The sequence below is a fragment of the Tachyglossus aculeatus genome, chromosome X2 (assembly GCF_015852505.1).
Source record: "Tachyglossus aculeatus isolate mTacAcu1 chromosome X2, mTacAcu1.pri, whole genome shotgun sequence".
NCBI classification, from domain to species: Eukaryota; Metazoa; Chordata; class Mammalia; order Monotremata; family Tachyglossidae; genus Tachyglossus; species Tachyglossus aculeatus.
This window is the reverse complement of record NC_052100.1, coordinates 5,445,044-5,461,825: the sequence shown is the minus strand read 5'-3', so window position 1 is coordinate 5,461,825 and position 16,782 is coordinate 5,445,044. Positions and strand designations below refer to the sequence as shown.

The window sequence follows — 16,782 nt, the reverse complement described above, 5'->3', positions numbered from 1 at the left end:
GGGGGAGGACGTGGGCCAGGGGTTGATGGCGGGACAGGCGAGAACGAGGTATGGTGAGGAGATGAGCGGCGGAGGAGCGGAGGGTGCGGGCTGGGCTGTAGAAGGAGAGAAGGGAAGTGAGGTAGGAAGGGGCGAGGTGATGGACAGCCTTGAAGCCCAGGGTGAGGAGTTTCTGCCTGATGCGCAGATTGATTGGTAGCCACTGGAGATTTTTGAGGAGGGGAGTGATATGCCCAGAGCGTTTCTGGACAAAGATAATCCGGGCAGCAGCATGAAGTATGGATTGAAGTGGAGAGAGACACGAGGATGGGAGATCAGAGAGAAGGCTGATGCAGTAGTCCAGGCGGGATAGGATGAGAGCTTGAATGAGCAGGGTAGCGGTTGGGATGGAGAGGAAAGGGCGGATCTTGGCAATGTTGTGGAGCTGAGACTGGCAGGTTTTGGTGATGGCTTGGATGTGAGGGGTGAATGAGAGAGCGGAGTCAAGGATGACACCAAGGTTGTGGGCTCGTGAGACGGGAAGGATGGTAGTGCTGTCAACAGAGATGGGAAAGTCAGGGAGAGGGCAGGGTTTGGGAGGGAAGACAAGGAGTTCAGTCTTCGACATGTCTGTTTATTGTTACACTGTACCTTCCCAAGCCCTTAGTACAGTGCTCTGCACACAGTAAGCACTCAAAAGGATTGAATGAACAGAATTAGCAGATACGTTCAATAAATCGGTGGTATTAATAATAACAGCATTTACTTAGTGCTTACTATGTGCAAATAATAATAATTATGGCATTTATTAAGCGCTTACTACGTGCAAAGCACTGTTCTAAGCGCTGGGGAGGTTACAAGGAGATTAGGATGTCCCACAGGGGGCTCACAGTCTTAATCCCCACTTTACAGATGAGGTAACTGAGGCACAGAGAAGTGAAGTGACTTGCCCAAAGACACACAGCTGACAATTAGCGGAGCAGGATTTGAACCCATGACCTCTGACTCCAAAGCCCGGGCTCTTTCCACTGAGCCACGCTGCTTTGTTAAGAGCTTATTTTGTGCCAGACCCCGTACTAAGCGTTGGGGTAGGTATAAGATAATCAGGTTGGACAGGGTCCATATCCCACATGGGCTTGCATTCTTTAATCTTTATTTTACAGATGAGGTAACCGAGACCCAGAGAAGTGACTTGGTCAAGGTCACACAGTAGGCCAGTGGCAGAGCTGGGATTAGAATTTAGGTCTCTTACTGTTGAATCCCATACCACCCTGACTTCTAAAGAATACAGTTATCACTCTATGACTTCTGTTTCTCCCTTTACTTTGAAAGCTCAGCAGCACGAATCATGATGGATCTATAAGGTTTTGGGTGCTGGGAAATTAATCAAGGAAAACTCACTGGAGGAGGTGGGATTTCAGGAGGGCTTTGATTGATGGATAGGCTTTGAATGTTAGGACAGCTGTTGGATCTGGGGAAGGAGGGAGAAGGACCTATTATTCTATTTATTTTGATAATGATGTGCATCTAGCTTTACTTCTATTTATTCTGATGACTTGACACCTGTCCACATGTTCTGTTTTGTTGCCTGTCTCCCCCTTCTAGACTGTGAGCCTGCTGTTGGGTAGGGACCGTCTCTATATGTTGCCAACCTGTACCTCCCAAGCGCTTAGTACAGTGCTCTGCACACAGTAAGCGCTCAATACGATTGAATGAATGACCCGGGTTCTAATCCCAGCTCCACCACTTGTCCGATGTGTGACCTTGGGCAAGTGGCTTCACTTCTCTAGGCCTCAGTTCCCTCATCTGTAAAACAGGGATTAACACTGAGTCCCATGTGGGATGGGGACTGTGTCCAACCCGACAACCTTGTATCTACCCCAGAGCTCAGTACAGTGCCTGGTGCATAGTAAGCGCTTAACAAACATCGCTCAAAAACAAAACCCCTAACCCAGAAAGGGCAGGCGTTTCATTTCGATTTTACAGAAGAGGAAACTGAGGTCCAGAGAAGATAAGTGACTTGCCCAAGGTCCCACAGCAGGCCAGTGGCAGGGACCAGTCCTGCCCTGTACCACTTCCCTTTTGAGACAGGAGGCACAGAGTTGAGTCACTGGCCGTTGTGCAAACCTTGTTGCTCTCCTGGCTGGCAAGCTGCGGTCTTACATGGGCAAGCGGAGAAAAAGCCCACGATCCATCGGGGTCCCGACCCCCCAAGGTTTGGTCAACTGCTCTAAAGAGGTGCAAAAAGTGGCTCTCATTTCTAGGGAGAAGGAGTCCAATGATGAGGGAGGGACGGAGAGTGCCAACGGGTGTGAGCATGTAGGGACCACCTTTTTTTTTTGGATGGTATTTAAGTGCTTACCGTATGCCAGGTACTGTACTAAGCGCTGGGGTAGACACAAGTTAATCAGGTTGGACACAGTCCTTGTCCCACACGGGGCGCGGTCTTAATCCCCATTTTACAGATGAGGAAACTGAGGCCCAAAGAAGTGACTTACCCGAGATCACATAGCGGAGAAGGGGTGGAGCAGCGGGAACTAGAACCCAGGTCCTCCTGACTAAAATGCCCGGGATGTAGCCACCAGGTCACACTGCTTCCTACCGAGAACCAGGACTGCGCACTTTCCCGGGGCTCAGAGCTGGGCCAAGGCGTCCTCTCCTTCCGGAGAGGGGCCGCTCATCTCCGGGGGCCTCGTCTCCTCCTCCTCTCCGGGCCAGCCGTCCCGAGGGAAAGGAAGTAGGCCGGGATGGGGGAACGAAAAAGTCTTCAGGCTCTGCCACCCCACCGGCTCACATACGAAACGGACAAAAATACTTTTAAATTATTTTTTTAAACAGGTTAAGAAATAAGAGTTGGGTGGTTGGGTTTGGGGTTTTTTTTTTTTTTTTATACAATCTCCAGTAGAAAAGTTCACATTAGTGGCTGCGGCCCGGCCCCGGCCCGGCCCACCCCCCGGCCCTCAGTAGAAGCGCTTGTTCCGCTCTTGCCGCTTCTGGAAGACCACGGCTCCGACCACGGCACACACGATGATGCCCAGCAGGGAACACAGCAGTAGCAGGAACACCTTCCAGCCCGTCAGGGGACCGCTGCGGAAATTCCCCGTTGGGTCGTCCACGTTGTCTGGGAGGGGGGCGGGCACAGTGGAGGGGGAGGAGATGGGGGTCAGACTAAAATGGCCCCGGTCCCGGTGCGCACCTCCTGGAGGGTGGATCCAGTGCAGCAGCATTGTACATATCTATTCTATTTATTTTGTTAGTGTGTTTGGTTTATAGTATGTGTTGGTTTATATATCAATCAATCAATCAATCGTATTTATTGAGCGCTTACTATGTGCAGAGCACTGTACTAAGCGCTTGGGAAGTACAAATTGGCAACACATAGAGACAGTCCCTACCCAACAGTGGGCTCACAGTCTAAAAGGGGGAGCCAGAGAACAGAACCAAACATACCAACAAAATAAAATAAATAGGATAGAAATGTACAAGTAAAATAAATAAATAAATAAACAAACAGGGTAATAAATATGTACAACCATATATACATATATACAGGTGCTGTGGGGAAGGGAAGGAGGTAAGATGGGGGGATGGAGAGGGGGACGAGGGGGAGAGGAGGGAAGGGGCTCAGTCTGGGAGCCCATATGTATATATTCCCCCTTTTAGACTGTGAGCCCACTGTTGGGTAGGGACTGTCTCTATATGTTGCCAATTTGTACTTCCCAAGCGCTTAGTACAGTGCTCTGCACATAGTAAGCGCTCAATAAATGCGATTGATGATGATGATGGAGGGCTTACTAAATCTCTGGTACTCTCCCAAGTGCTTAGTACAGTGCTCTGCACCCAGTAGCCCGTAAGCTCTTTGAGGGCGGCGATCGTGTTTACTACCTCTATCGGATTCTCCCAAGCGCCTGGGACAGCGCTCTGCCCAGAGCAGGCTGTGAGCTCCTCTAGCCCAGCGATCATGTCATCTACCTCTACTATATTACCCCAACCGCTTAGTAAGTGTAATTTTTTTATTCTGATGTTACTGACACCTGTCTACTTGTTTTGTTTTGTTGTCCGTCTCCCCCTTCTAGACCGTGAGCCCGCTGCTGGGTAGGGATCGTCTATGTTGCCGATTTGTACTTCCCAAGCACTTAGTACACTGCTCTGCACACAGTAAGCGCTCAATAAATACAATGGAATGAATGAATACAGCGCTCTGCCTGCAGCAGGCACCCGATGAGTACTGATTGATTAATTGACGGGGAATGAGGGCTGGAGGGGAAGCCAACACGCTAGGGAGAAGCCACCTCACAGACGGGCCGAGGTGAGGGAAGTCCTTTCGGTCGCCCCAGGCCGGCCCCCAGAATCCCCCACCGCCTCCCCCTCTCCTGCAGGAGGGAACCGGAGCGGGGCACGGCCTCTCAGAGCCGAGACGCCCCTGGGCCAAGAAGCGGGGGGCAGACCGACCTTTGGGGGACTTGAGGAAGTTGACGCTGGGCTCGATCTTGGTCCAGTCGATGTTCTCCTCGTCCGGGCTGTGTTCCACCATCAGCTGGAACAGCTTGAGCGAGATGATGTCGTGATTGTCTGCGGGGACAGAGCCGTGGGGGGGTGAAGCCGGCTGGGGCCACGCCGGCGGCTGGGCCTCAGAGTAGCAGACGACCGCAACTCTGGCCTTCTGGTCTTTCTGGAATGCCAGGGGGTGGTCCCTGGGCTTCGGGGGGGGAGCTGTTCCCGGGAATCCCGTGATTGAGGCCCCCCCGCTCCCGTTGACTCCAGGGGCTCTGAAGGAGGTCCATACCACCCCGATTTACGCTGGGCCGAGCGGGCTTCCTGACCCCGAGTCCGAAGAAAACCCCCAGCTTCTCCCACCGCCCTGACAGTGCCCCCCACCCCAATCCATTTAACCCAGAGAAGACATATTTATTCTAAGCAAAGAACGATATTCTTTTACTTTAGCGTCTGCCTCTCCCTCTAGCCTGCACGCTCCGTGAGAGCAAGGATCCATCATCTACTAACTGTACTGGCTGCTCCCGAGGTCTTAGACCAGTGCTCCGCACACGGCAGGCTGCCAACTCCTGAGGACCGGGATCGGGTCTACGAGGCCTCTCCCGAGCGCTCAGTCCAGCGCTCCACACGCTGAACACTGGCAGCTCCCCAAGGGCGGGGATCGCATCAATGAACTCTTCCGGAGCTCGGTCAGTCAGTCGATCGTACTTACTGAGTGCTAAGCCCTGTACTAAGCATTCGGGAGAGTATGACATAACAATAAACGGCCACGCTCCCTGCCCACAACGAGCTCACAGTCCTGGCCGAACCCAAGGGAATGGCCACGTCCCAGCCGCCCCGGGCTCTCACCGGACAGGTCCCCCGTGCCAGCCGAGGCTCCAAAATAGTACCCAGTGGGCAGCCGTACCCCCGAGATGTCAATGCAGTTCTTCCACTCGTTCTTGTCTTCCACATCTGTCATCACCTGGGGGGGCAGGGAAGCGACGATTTGGCGGGGCGGCCGGCCCCAGGCAGGCCCCGCCGCCCCTCCGTGCTCCCCGATCCGAGCGGACCGCCTCCCCTCCCGCCACCCGGCGCCCCACGCACCGTCAGCCGGCCCCGGGAGTAGCGCACGGCCAGGAACGTATCGTGGTTCTGGTTCCGGAAGTCGGCCGTGCAGCCCGCCAGCTCCGTCCAGCGCCCGTCCTTGCTGTGGTCATAGGCCAGGGTGCCGTTGTTCACCATCACCGAGATGTAGGGGAACACTCGCTGGAGGCCCGCCGACGTCCGTTAGGATGGTGGGGGGCGGGGTGACCATCACCACCGCCACCCCGCCCTCCCACAATAAGCCCATCCCTTCCGGCCGGGGCCGAGACCCACCTCGGTGCTTTCGTCGTTTGGGTACGTGTCCAAGAAGACCGCCAGGCCGTGGAAGTTGTCCTTGCTGCCGAAGACGGGGCCTGGATTGGGGAGGCGGGCCAGATGTCAGGAGAGGCTCCGGGGCCAAGGGCAACTCCAAACCTGGAAATGGCTCACCCGCCTCGCCACGATGGTCCTGGGTGAACTTCCGCCTTCCCACACCACCCGATGAGGGGCCGGAGACTGCTGGCAGCCCCCCAAGTGAACTCCTGAACAGGCTGGGGTTGAAAGGCACCCCCAAAGCAGCCTCCAAGGGGCAGCAGGGAATGGCTGTGGCTAGCCCCAGGCCCACAAATGCTGCTGGTCCCTCCCCCCCCATCTCTGCCCACCCACCCCGGGGCTGTGGGGAGGGGGGCAAGTCCGAGGAGGGGGAAAAGCCTAGGGTACCTGGCATAAGGCGGTCCCGGGTATACCACAGGGCAAAGCCATCTCCGTGAAGGTTCTTCTTCCCCGTGCCGTGAACTTTGAAGTGGACGTGCATCTCCCAGTCCTTGAGGAAGCAGGGCTGGTCCAAGGCAGAGATTCTCAGGGCCGGCCACACCTCAGGCCTTGCCCCCTCCCCACCACAAACCCCTCACTCAAAACCCCCCCTTCCACCCCCCGGCACACACATCCATACACAAACACTCCCCCCCCATGCCTGCTGGGGAACCTTGGGCAAGTCTTTTAACTCCTCTGGACCTCCACTTCCTCATCTGCAAACTGGGGATTCGACACCTGTCATCCCTCGATTTGGACCGTGAGTCCCGCGTGGGGAGGGGAATGTGTCCGACCCGGTGCCCGCCCCAGGGCTCGGGCCTGCGCTTGGTAAAGAGCTAGACGGCTTCTCACCACCCTGGGCTGCCTTACCGCCTCACGTCCCCCCAACCCCCACGCCAGAAAAACCCATCTCCGTTCTCGGTGCTCTAACCTGCCAAGGGCTCTTGAAGAGGGCAAGGACAGAGGGAAGCAGACCAAGGCTGCAGACTTTGGGAATATGTTTCCCCTACAGGGCAGGTCCCCCGCGCCCAGACTAATTTCCTGCATTTTAAAGCAGCCAGTTTCTAACAGAGGCCCCGCTGGAGGTCACGGAGAGTGGGGAATGGAAAAGAGGCAGGGAACTTAGGGTCTTGGGTCTCTTCAGTCCGGACCGGGGATGGTCGGGCCTTGCCGGGGCAGGGGGGAGGGGGCCGACACTCACCAGGTGGTTCCAGATGGAGCCCTCCTTGCTCCGCTCATCCGGGGTCAGCCGGACATACTGGCTGGTCAGCATCGTGCTGCCTTGGAAGTCCCAAAGGGGCATCGAGCTGGATCCCACCCCTGCAGTGCAACCAGCAAACGGTTCAGATCACACCAGGCCCGAGGCTGGGGGCGGGAGCCTCCTGGGCTTGAATCCTCACTCCCTAAGCATTCACCCTCCCCGCACAGCCCCCGAGCAATTACAGACATATCTTTAAACTCAATTGCTTCCTGCCCACCTCTAATTTATTTCAGTGTTTGTCTCCCTGACTGGACTGGAGCCTCCTTGAGAGCAGGGAAGCATATCTACCTAGACTATGATTCCTTCCCAAACACTCAGTACAGTGTTCTGCCTACAGTAGGTACTCAATAAATACTACTCATTGATTCTCCTCCTGCTGTATAAGGGCGAGGGAAGGGCTGACAGTGGCAAAGCCACAAACAAATCCCATCCTACCATATCGCAACTTCCAATTATTATTGTATTCCCGTTCTACCATATCACTACAACTTCAAATCTTTATTATATTTTGTTAAACGTTTACTCTAGGCTGAGTACTGTACTAAGTGCTGGGGTAGATCCAAGATAATCAGGTCAGACACAAACCCTGATCCACACGGATCAGGAGGAGGGGGAACAAACATTGGGTCCTCATGTTGCGGATGAGGAAACTGAGGCCCAGAGTGGTTAGGTGACTTGTCCAAAGTCACCCGGCAGGCAAGTGGTAGAACAGGGATTGCAACCCAGGTCCTCTCATTCCCAGTCCCGTCCTCTTTCCACTAGGCCCGGCTGCTTCTCCAGCCCTGTGGACAGTGCATCCTATAAGTGCTCTACAATATTTACTGAACAACTACCACGTGCAGCAATATTTTAACACTTCCCACCCTGGAAGCCCCACGTGGGACAACTTGCTAATCCTATATGCATCTCTGCGCTTAGAACAGTGCTCGGAACACAGTAAGCGCTTAAATACCGTCATTATAGTTATCATTATGAATCGATTACTTGCTTCTCCCCCACCCAGGATGAGGCGCAGCGTGGCTTAGTGGAAAGAGCCCGGGCTTGGGAGTTGGAGGTCGTGGGTTCTAATCCCGGGCCCGCCACTCGTCAGCTGGGTGACTTTGGGCAAGTCACTTAGCTTCTCTGTGCCTCAGTTACTTCATCTGTAAAATGGGGATGAAGACTGTGAGGCCCACGTGGGACAACCTGCTTAGACTGTGAGCCCGTTGTTGGGTAGGGGCTGTCTCTATCCGTTGCTGAATTGTACTTTCCAAGCGTTTACTACACTGCTCTGCACACATTAAGCGCCCAATATGATTGAATGAATGAATGCCCCAACGCTTAGAACAGTGCTTGACACATAGTAAGAACTTAACAAATAGCATCATTATTACTGTTATTATCCCACCCTGCTAGACTGTGAGCCCATTGTTGGGTAGGGACTGCCTCTATCCGTTGCCGAATTGTACTTTCCAAGTGTTTACTACAGTGCTCTGCACGCATTAAGTGCCCAATAAATATGACTGAATGAATGAATGCCCAAGGCTTAGAATAGTGCTTGACACATAGTAAGCGCTTAACAAATAGCATCATTATTACTGTTATTATCCCACCCTGCTGGGAATCTTCCCCACAAGATCCAGTTGGGAACCCTGCCCTGACCCCCGCTGACTGAGGCGGGTTCTCAGGGTGGGTTTTGGGGGTCAGTTCTCGGTCGGTTCTCGGGGTGGGTTCTGGGGGTGGGTTCCCGGTCGGTTCTCAGGGTGGGTTTTGAGGGTGGGTTCCCAGTCGGTTCTGGGGGTGGGTTCCCAGTCGGTACTCGGTGTGGGTTCTGGGGGTGGGTTCCCGGTTGGTTTTGAGGGTGGGTTTTGAGAGTGGGTTCCCAGTCGGCTCTCAGGGTGGGCTCCCAATAGGTTCTCGGAGTGGGTTCCCGGCCGGTTCTTAGGGTGGGTTCTGGGGGTCGGTTCTCGGGGTGGATTCCTAGTGTTCTCCGGGTGGGTTCCCGGTCGGTTCTAGAGGTGAGTTCTCAGTCGGTTCTCAGGGTGGGTTCCCTGTCGGTTCTAGGGGTGAGTTCTCAGTCGGTTCTCAGGGTGGGTTCCCTGTCGGTTCTAGGGGTGAGTTCTCAGTCGGTTCTCAGGGTGGGTTCCCAGTCGGCTCTGGGGGTGGCCTCCCGGGTGGTTCTAGCGGTGAGTTCTCAGTCGGTTCTCAGGGTGGGCTCCCAATCGGTTCTCGGGGTGGGTTCCTAGTGTTCTCGGGGTGGGTTCCCGGTCGGTTCTAGGGGTGAGTTCTAAGTCGGTTCTCAGGGTGGGTTCCCTGTCAGTTCTAGGGGTGGGTTCCCGGTCGGTTCTAGGGGTGGGTTCTGGGGGTCGGTTCTAGGGGTGAGTTCTCGGTCGGTTCTTGGGGTGGGTTCTGGGGGTCGGTTCTAGGAGTGGGTTCCTAGTGTTCTCGGGGTGAGTTCCCAATCGGTTCTCAGGGCAGGTTCCCTGTCGGCTCTGGGGGTGGGTTCCCGGTTGGTTCTCAGGGTGGGTTTTGAGGGTGGGTTCCCAGTCGGTTCTGGGGGTGGGTTCCCGGTTGGTTCTCAGGGTGGGTTTTGAGGGTGGGTTCCCAGTCGGTTCTGGGGGTGGGTTCCCAGTCGGTTCTCGGGGTGGGTTCCCGACCGGTTCTTAGGGTGGGTTCTGGGGGTCGGTTCTCGGGGTGGATTCCTAGTGTTCTCCGGGTGGGTTCCCGGTCGGTTCTAGAGGTGAGTTCTCAGTCGGCTCTCAGGGTGGGTTCCCTGTCGGTTCTAGGGGTGAGTTCTCAGTCGGTTCTCAGGGTGGGTTCCCGGTCGGTTCTAGGGGTAAGTTCTCAGTCGGTTCTCAGGGTGGGTTCCCTGTCGGTTCTAGGGGTAAGTTCTCAGTCGGTTCTCGGGGTGGGTTCCCGGTCGGTTCTCGGGGTGGGCTCCCACTCGGTTCTCGGGGTGATTTCCCGGTCGGTTCTTAGGGTGGGTTCTGGGGGTCGGTTCTAGGGGTGAATTCTCAGTCGGTTCTCAAGGTGGGTTCCCTGTCAGTTCTATCAATCAATCGTACTTATTGAGCGCTTACTATGTGCAGAGCACTGTACTAAGCGCTTGGAAAGTACAAATTGGCATCACATAGAGACAGTCCCTACCCAACAGTGGGCTCACAGTCTAAAAGGGGGAGACAGAGAACAGAACCAAACATACCAACAAAATGAAATAAGTAGGATAGAAATGTACAAGTAAAATAAATAAATAAATAAATAGAGTAATAAATATGTACAAGCATATATACATATATACAGGTGCTGTGGGGAAGGGAAGGAGGTAAGACGGGGGGATGGGGAGGGGGACGAGGGGGAGAGGAAAGAAGGGGCTCAGTCTGGGAAGGCCTCCCGGAGGAGGTGAGCTCTCAGCAGGGCCTTGAAGGGAGGAAGAGAGCGAGCTTGGCGGATGGGCAGAGGGATTGGGGGCATTCCGGGCCCGGGGGAGGACGTGGGCCGGGGGTCGATGGCGGGACAGGCGAGAGCGAGGTACAGTGAGGAGATTAGTGGTGGAGGAGCGGAGGGTGCAGTTCTAGGGGTAAGTTCTCAGTCGGTTCTCAGGGTGGGTTCCCAGTCGGTTCTCGGGGTGGGTTCCCGGTCGGTTCTCGGGGTGGGTTCCCTGTCGGCTCTGGGGGTGGGTTCCCTGTCGGTTCTAGGGGTGGGTTCTGAGGGTGGGTTCTCGGGGTGAGTTCTCAGGGTGGGTTCTGGGGGTCGGCTTCCGGGGGCGGGCGCCTCACCCTGATAGGGCTTGATGAGGGAGTGCTCCCGCTTCAGGTGCTCGTTGTTGCCGTCGGTGATGTCGGCAGCGGCGGGCGGGAGCGGCAGCGCGGGCGCCAGCACCAGCAGCAGCAGGGGCACGGGGGGCACGGGGGGACCCCGGGACCGACACCGGGCCCCGCCGCCGCCACCACCCGCCGCCGCCATCGCCCTGCGCCTGCGGCCCCCCACTTCCGGCCCGGCACTTCCGGCTTCCGGCGCCTCCCTCAAAAATCCCTCCGCCCGGAAACACCGGCCCGCGGCCCCCCGCCCCCCCCCCACACAACCCCCGCCGATCACGTGATCAGTCCCTAAGCGCTCACTCGGTGCCAGCCGCTATTCCAAGCGCTGGATAATCCTAATCATGATGGGATTTGTTAAGCGCTCACGATGCGCCAAGCACCATTCCAAACGCTGGATGATCACAATCGGGATTCTAGACTGTGTCCCAAGCGCTTAGTCCAGTGCTCTGCACATAGTAAGCGCTCAATAAATACGATTGATTGATTGATTGATTGATTGAGCCCCACTGTTGGGTAGGGACCGTCTCTAGCTGTTGCCAAGTTGTACTTCCCAATCAATCAATCAATCGATTGTATTTATTGAGCGCTTCCTGTGTGCTGAACACCGTACTGAGCGCTTGGGAAGTACAAGTTGGCAACATGTAGAGACGGTCCCTGCCCAACAACGGGCTCCCGGTCTAGACGGGGGAGACAAAACCAAACATACTAACAAAATAAAATAAGTAGAATAGATAGGTACAAGTAAGATAAATAAATAAATAGAGTGATAAATGTGTACAAACATATATACAGCGCTTAGTACGATGCTCTGCACACAGTAAGCGCTCAATAAATGCGATTGAATGAATGATGATATTTGTTAAGTGCTTACGAGGTGCCAAGCACTGTTCCAAGCGCTGGATAATCACAATCATGATGGTATTAGGCACTTACTATGGGCCAAGCACTGTTCTAAGCGCTGGATAATCATAATCATGATGGTGTTTGTTAAGCGCTTACTATGTGCCAAGCACCATTCCAAGCGCTGGATAATCATAATCCTGATTCTAGACTGTGAGCCCACTGTTGGGTAGGGACCGTCTCTAGATGTTGCCAACTTGTACTTCCCAAGCGCTTAGTGCTCTGCATACAGGAAGCGCTCAATAAATACGATTGAATGAATGAATGAATGATGATATTGGTTAAGTGCTTACGAGGTGCCAAGCACTGTTCCAAGCGCCGGATAATCATAATCATGATGGCGTTTGTTAAGCGCTTACTATGTGCCAAGCACTATTCCAAGAGCTGGATAATCATGATGGTGTTTGTTAGGCGCTTACAATGTGCCAAGCACTATTCCAAGTGCTGGTTAATCAGGATGGTATTTGTCAGGCACTTACTATGTGCCAAGCACTGTTCCACGCATTGGATAATCATCATCATGATGGCATTTGTTAAGCGCTTACTATGTGCCAAGCACTGTTACAAGCGCTGGATAATCATAATCCTGATTCTAGACTGTGAGCCCACTGTTGGGTAGGGACCGTCTCTAGATGTTGCCAACTTGTACTTCCCAAGCGCTTAGTGCTCTGCATACAGGAAGCGCTCAATAAATACGATTGAATGAATGAATGAATGATGATATTGGTTAAGTGCTTACGAGGTGCCAAGCACTGTTCCAAGCGCCGGATAATCATAATCATGATGGTGTTTGTTAAGCGCTTACTATGTGCCAAGCACTATTCCAAGAGCTGGATAATCATGATGGTGTTTGTTAGGCGCTTACAATGTGCCAAGCACTATTCCAAGTGCTGGTTAATCAGGATGGTATTTGTTAGGCACTTACTATGTGCCAAGCACTGTTCCAAGCATTGGATAATCATCATCATGATGGCATTTGTTAAGCGCTTACTATGTGCCAAGCACTGTTACAAGCGCTGGCTAATCATAATCATGATGGTATTTGTTAATCAATCAACCAATCAATCGTATTTATTGAGCACTTACTGTGTGCAGAACACCGTACTAAGCGCTTGGGAAGTACAAGTTGGCAACATGTAGAGACGGTCCCTACCCAACAGTGGGCTCACAGTCTAAAAGGGGGAGACGGAGAACAAAACCGAACATACTAACAAAATAAAATAAATAGAATAGATATGTACAAGCAAGATGAATAGAGTAATAAATATGTGCAAACATATATACAGCGCTTAGTACAGTGCTCTGCACACAGTAAGCGCTCAATAAATGTGATTGAATGAATGATGATATTTGTTAACTGCTTACGAGGTGCCAAGCACTGTTCCAAGCGCTGGATAATCATAATCATGATGGTATTTCCCTTCAAAGCCCTACTCTCTAGGTTGCCGACTTGTACTTCCCAAGCGCTTAGTACAGTGCTCTGTACACAGTAAGCGCTCAATAAATACGATTAAATGGATGGATGGATGGATAAATACGATTGAACGGATGGATGGATGGATGGATGGATGAATGAATGAACGCAGGCCCAGGCTGCCTTGAGCCCCTGAGGGAACTTGATTGATGGGCACGCGCCCGGCTTCTCGGCCGAAAAGTCCGCGAGGCCCGAACCTCAGCCAATCACTGAACAGCACGTTAGGGATCCCATCCAATCAGAGGCGGGGGCGGGCTCTTGGGGGCGGGGCTTAAGGCGGCCCCCGGGGGGAGGGAGGACCGCCAATCCCAGCAGGCAGCGCGCCGGCCGAGTTGCCTGCTGGGAGTTGTAGTCACCCGTTCGTTCTTTCAGTCAGTCAGTCAATCAATTAATCAATCAATAAATCGTATTTATTGAGAGCTTACTGTGTACAGACCACTGTACTAAGCACTTGGGAAGTACAAGTTGGCAACATATAGAGACAGTCCCTACCCAACAGTGGGCTCACAGTCTAAAAGGGGGAGACAGAGAACAAAACCAAACATACTAACAAAATCAAATAAATAGAACAGATATGTACAAGTAAAATAAATAGAATAATAAATATGTACAAACATATATACATATATATACAGGTGCTTGGGGAAGGGAAGGAGGTAGGATGGGGGATGAAGGGGGGGCAGGAAGGAAGGGGGTCAGTCTGGGAAGGCCTCCTGGAGGAGGTGAGCTCTCAGTAGGGCCTTGAAGGGAGGAAGAGAGCTAGCTTGGTGGATGGGCAGAGGGAGGGCATTCCAGGCCCGGGGGATGACGTGGGCCGGGGGTCGATAGCGGGACAGGCGAGAACGAGGCACGGTGAGGAGTCGGATAATACTAATTATTACTCAATCAATCAATCAATCGTATTTATTGAGCACTTACTGTGTGCAGAGCACTGTTCTAAGCGCTTGGGAAGTACAAGTTGGCAACATACAGAGATAGTCCCTACCCAACAGTGGGCTCACAGTCTAAATGAGGGAACTGAAGCAGCGTGGCTCAGTGGAAAGTCAGAGGTCTTTGGAGTCAGAGGTCATGGGTTCACATCCCAGCTCTGCCAATTGTCAGCTGTGTGACTCTGGGCAAGTCACTTCACTTCTCTGTGCTTCAGTTACCTCATCTGTAAAATGGGGATGAAGACTGTGAGCCCCCTGTGGGACAACCTGATCACCTTGTAACCTCCCCAGCGCTTAGATCAGTGCTTTGCACATAGTAAGGGCTTAATAAATGCCATTATTATTATTATGTGACTTGCCCAAAGTCACACAGCAGACAAGTAGAGGAGTCGGAATTAGAACCCATGTCCTCTGAATCCCGAGCCTGTGCTCTTTCCACTGAGCCATACTCTTCTCCTATACCATCAGGAGAAGGTATACAATCTACCATCAGACTCATTCCCTGCCCACAACGAGCTCACAGTCTAGTGGGGGAGACAGACATTAATATCAATCAATCAATAAATAAATTCAGATATATACATAATACATATATATTAAACACTTACTGTGTGCAGAGCACTGTACTAAGCACTTGGGAGAGCACCCATACCATCAGACCCAATCCCTGTCCACAAGGACCTCACAGTTTATTTAATATAAATAAATATATACTGATATGTGCAAAATATATATCTTTTAAGCTTACTGTGTGCAGAGCACTGTACTAAGTGCTTGGGAATGTACAATACAACAATAAAGAGTGACATTCCCTGCCCACAGCAGGCTCACAGTCTAGTGGGGGAGACAGACTTTAGTATAAATAGATAAATAAATACAGATATATACATAATATACTTATATTAAGCACTTTGTGCAGAGCACTGTACTAAGTGCTTGGGAAATTACAATATAACATTAAAGAGTGACATTCCCTGACTACAACGAGCTCACAGTCTAGAGAAGGGGGGAGAGAGACGTCACTACAGATAAGCAGACATCAATACAAATAAATACAATTAGAGATACATAAATCAGCGCTGTGGGGCTGGGAGGGGGGAAGAGCAAAGGGAGCAAGTCAGGGCACAGCAGAAGGGAGTGGGAGGTGAGGAAAACTTGTACTTCCCAAGCGCTTAGTACAGTGCTCTGCACACAGTAAGCACTCAATAAATACGATTGAATGAATGAATGAATGAAAAGGGGGGTTTAGTCTGGGAAGGCCTCCCCCAACCCAACCAGATCCGAAGCAATTTTTTTTAATGGCATTTATTAAGCGCTTACTAAGTGCAAAGCACTGTTCTAAGCACTGGGGAGGTTACAAGGCGATCAGGTTGTCCCACGGGGGCTCACAGTCTTCATCCCCATTTTACAGATAAGGGAACTGAGGCACAGAGAAGTTAACTGGCTAGCCCAAAGTCACACAGCAGACAATTGGTAGAGTCGGGATTCGAACCCATGACCTGTGACTCCAAAGCCCGTGCTCTTTCCACTGAGCTACACTGCTTCCCCTACATACACTTATGTATATAACTGTCATTTTATTTATTTGTAATGATAACGCTGCTCCTTGACTTGCCCAAGGCCACACAGCAGACAAGTGATCGAGCCGGGATTAGAACCCAGGTCCTCCAAATCCCAGGCACACTAGGCCACACTGCTTCTAATAATAACTTCTAATAGTATCTGTTAAGCGCTTAGTAGGTGCCATGCAGGGAAAACAGATCCAAAACAATTCACTGATAAAAGATGAGAAAGGAGAAATGCAGATGAGAAACAGCATGGCCTAACAAATAGTGGGATTCAAAAGGACCTGAGTTCTAATTCCAACTCTGCCAATTGCTTGCTGTATGACCTTGGGCAAGCCACTTAACTTCCCTGTGTCTCAGTTACCTCATCTGTAAAATGGGGATTAAAACTGTGATCTCTGCGAGGGACATGGACTGTGTCCAACCCGATCATCTTGTGTCCTCCTCAGCATTTAGTACGGTGCCTGGCTCATAGCATATCTACATATCTATTCTATTTATTTTATTTTGTTAGTATGTTTGGTTTTGTTCTCTGTCTTCCCCTTTTAGACTGTGAGCCCACTGTTGGGTAGGGACTGTCTCTATGTGTTGCCAATTTGTACTTCCCAAGCTCTTAGTACAGTGCTCTGCACATAGTAAGTGCTCAATAAATACGATTGATTGATTGATTGATTGATTCCCAAGCTCTTAGTACAGTGCTCTGCACATAGTAAGTGCTCAATAAATACGATTGATTGATTGATTGATAGCATTTAATAAATACCATAAAAATATGTACCTGAGTGAGTGTATATATAACACGGTATGTAAGTTGGAATATGAAGAAGCACTATGGGGTATTGCTGGCGCGAAAAAGCTGAGGTGGTAGTTATAGGGAAAAAGGCTTGGGGAGAAGAAAAATGCCGGAAGACGTCTTGAAGTTGTGATTTCAGAAGGGCTTCACAGAGATGAAGAGCTGCGACCTGGCAGCTTTTCCCACAAAGATTGCGCGTACCCATAATTTCTT

The 16,782-nt window shown here is 52.0% G+C and overlaps 1 protein-coding gene across 1 annotated transcript; it reads right to left on the bottom strand.

Annotated features, from left to right (window-relative positions):
* Positions 1 to 2,853: 2,853 nt before the first annotated feature.
* LMAN2 (lectin, mannose binding 2) lies at positions 2,854 to 11,053 on the bottom strand. Its single transcript, XM_038771500.1, has 8 exons — positions 10,867 to 11,053; positions 7,052 to 7,170; positions 6,259 to 6,376; positions 5,833 to 5,912; positions 5,560 to 5,721; positions 5,323 to 5,437; positions 4,432 to 4,551; positions 2,854 to 3,100 (listed from the first exon to the last, which is right to left on the bottom strand). Exons 1-8 carry the CDS (start codon positions 11,051 to 11,053, stop codon positions 2,940 to 2,942), a joined length of 1,062 nt encoding a protein of 353 aa, XP_038627428.1. The 3' UTR covers positions 2,854 to 2,939.
* Positions 11,054 to 16,782: the final 5,729 nt, after the last annotated feature.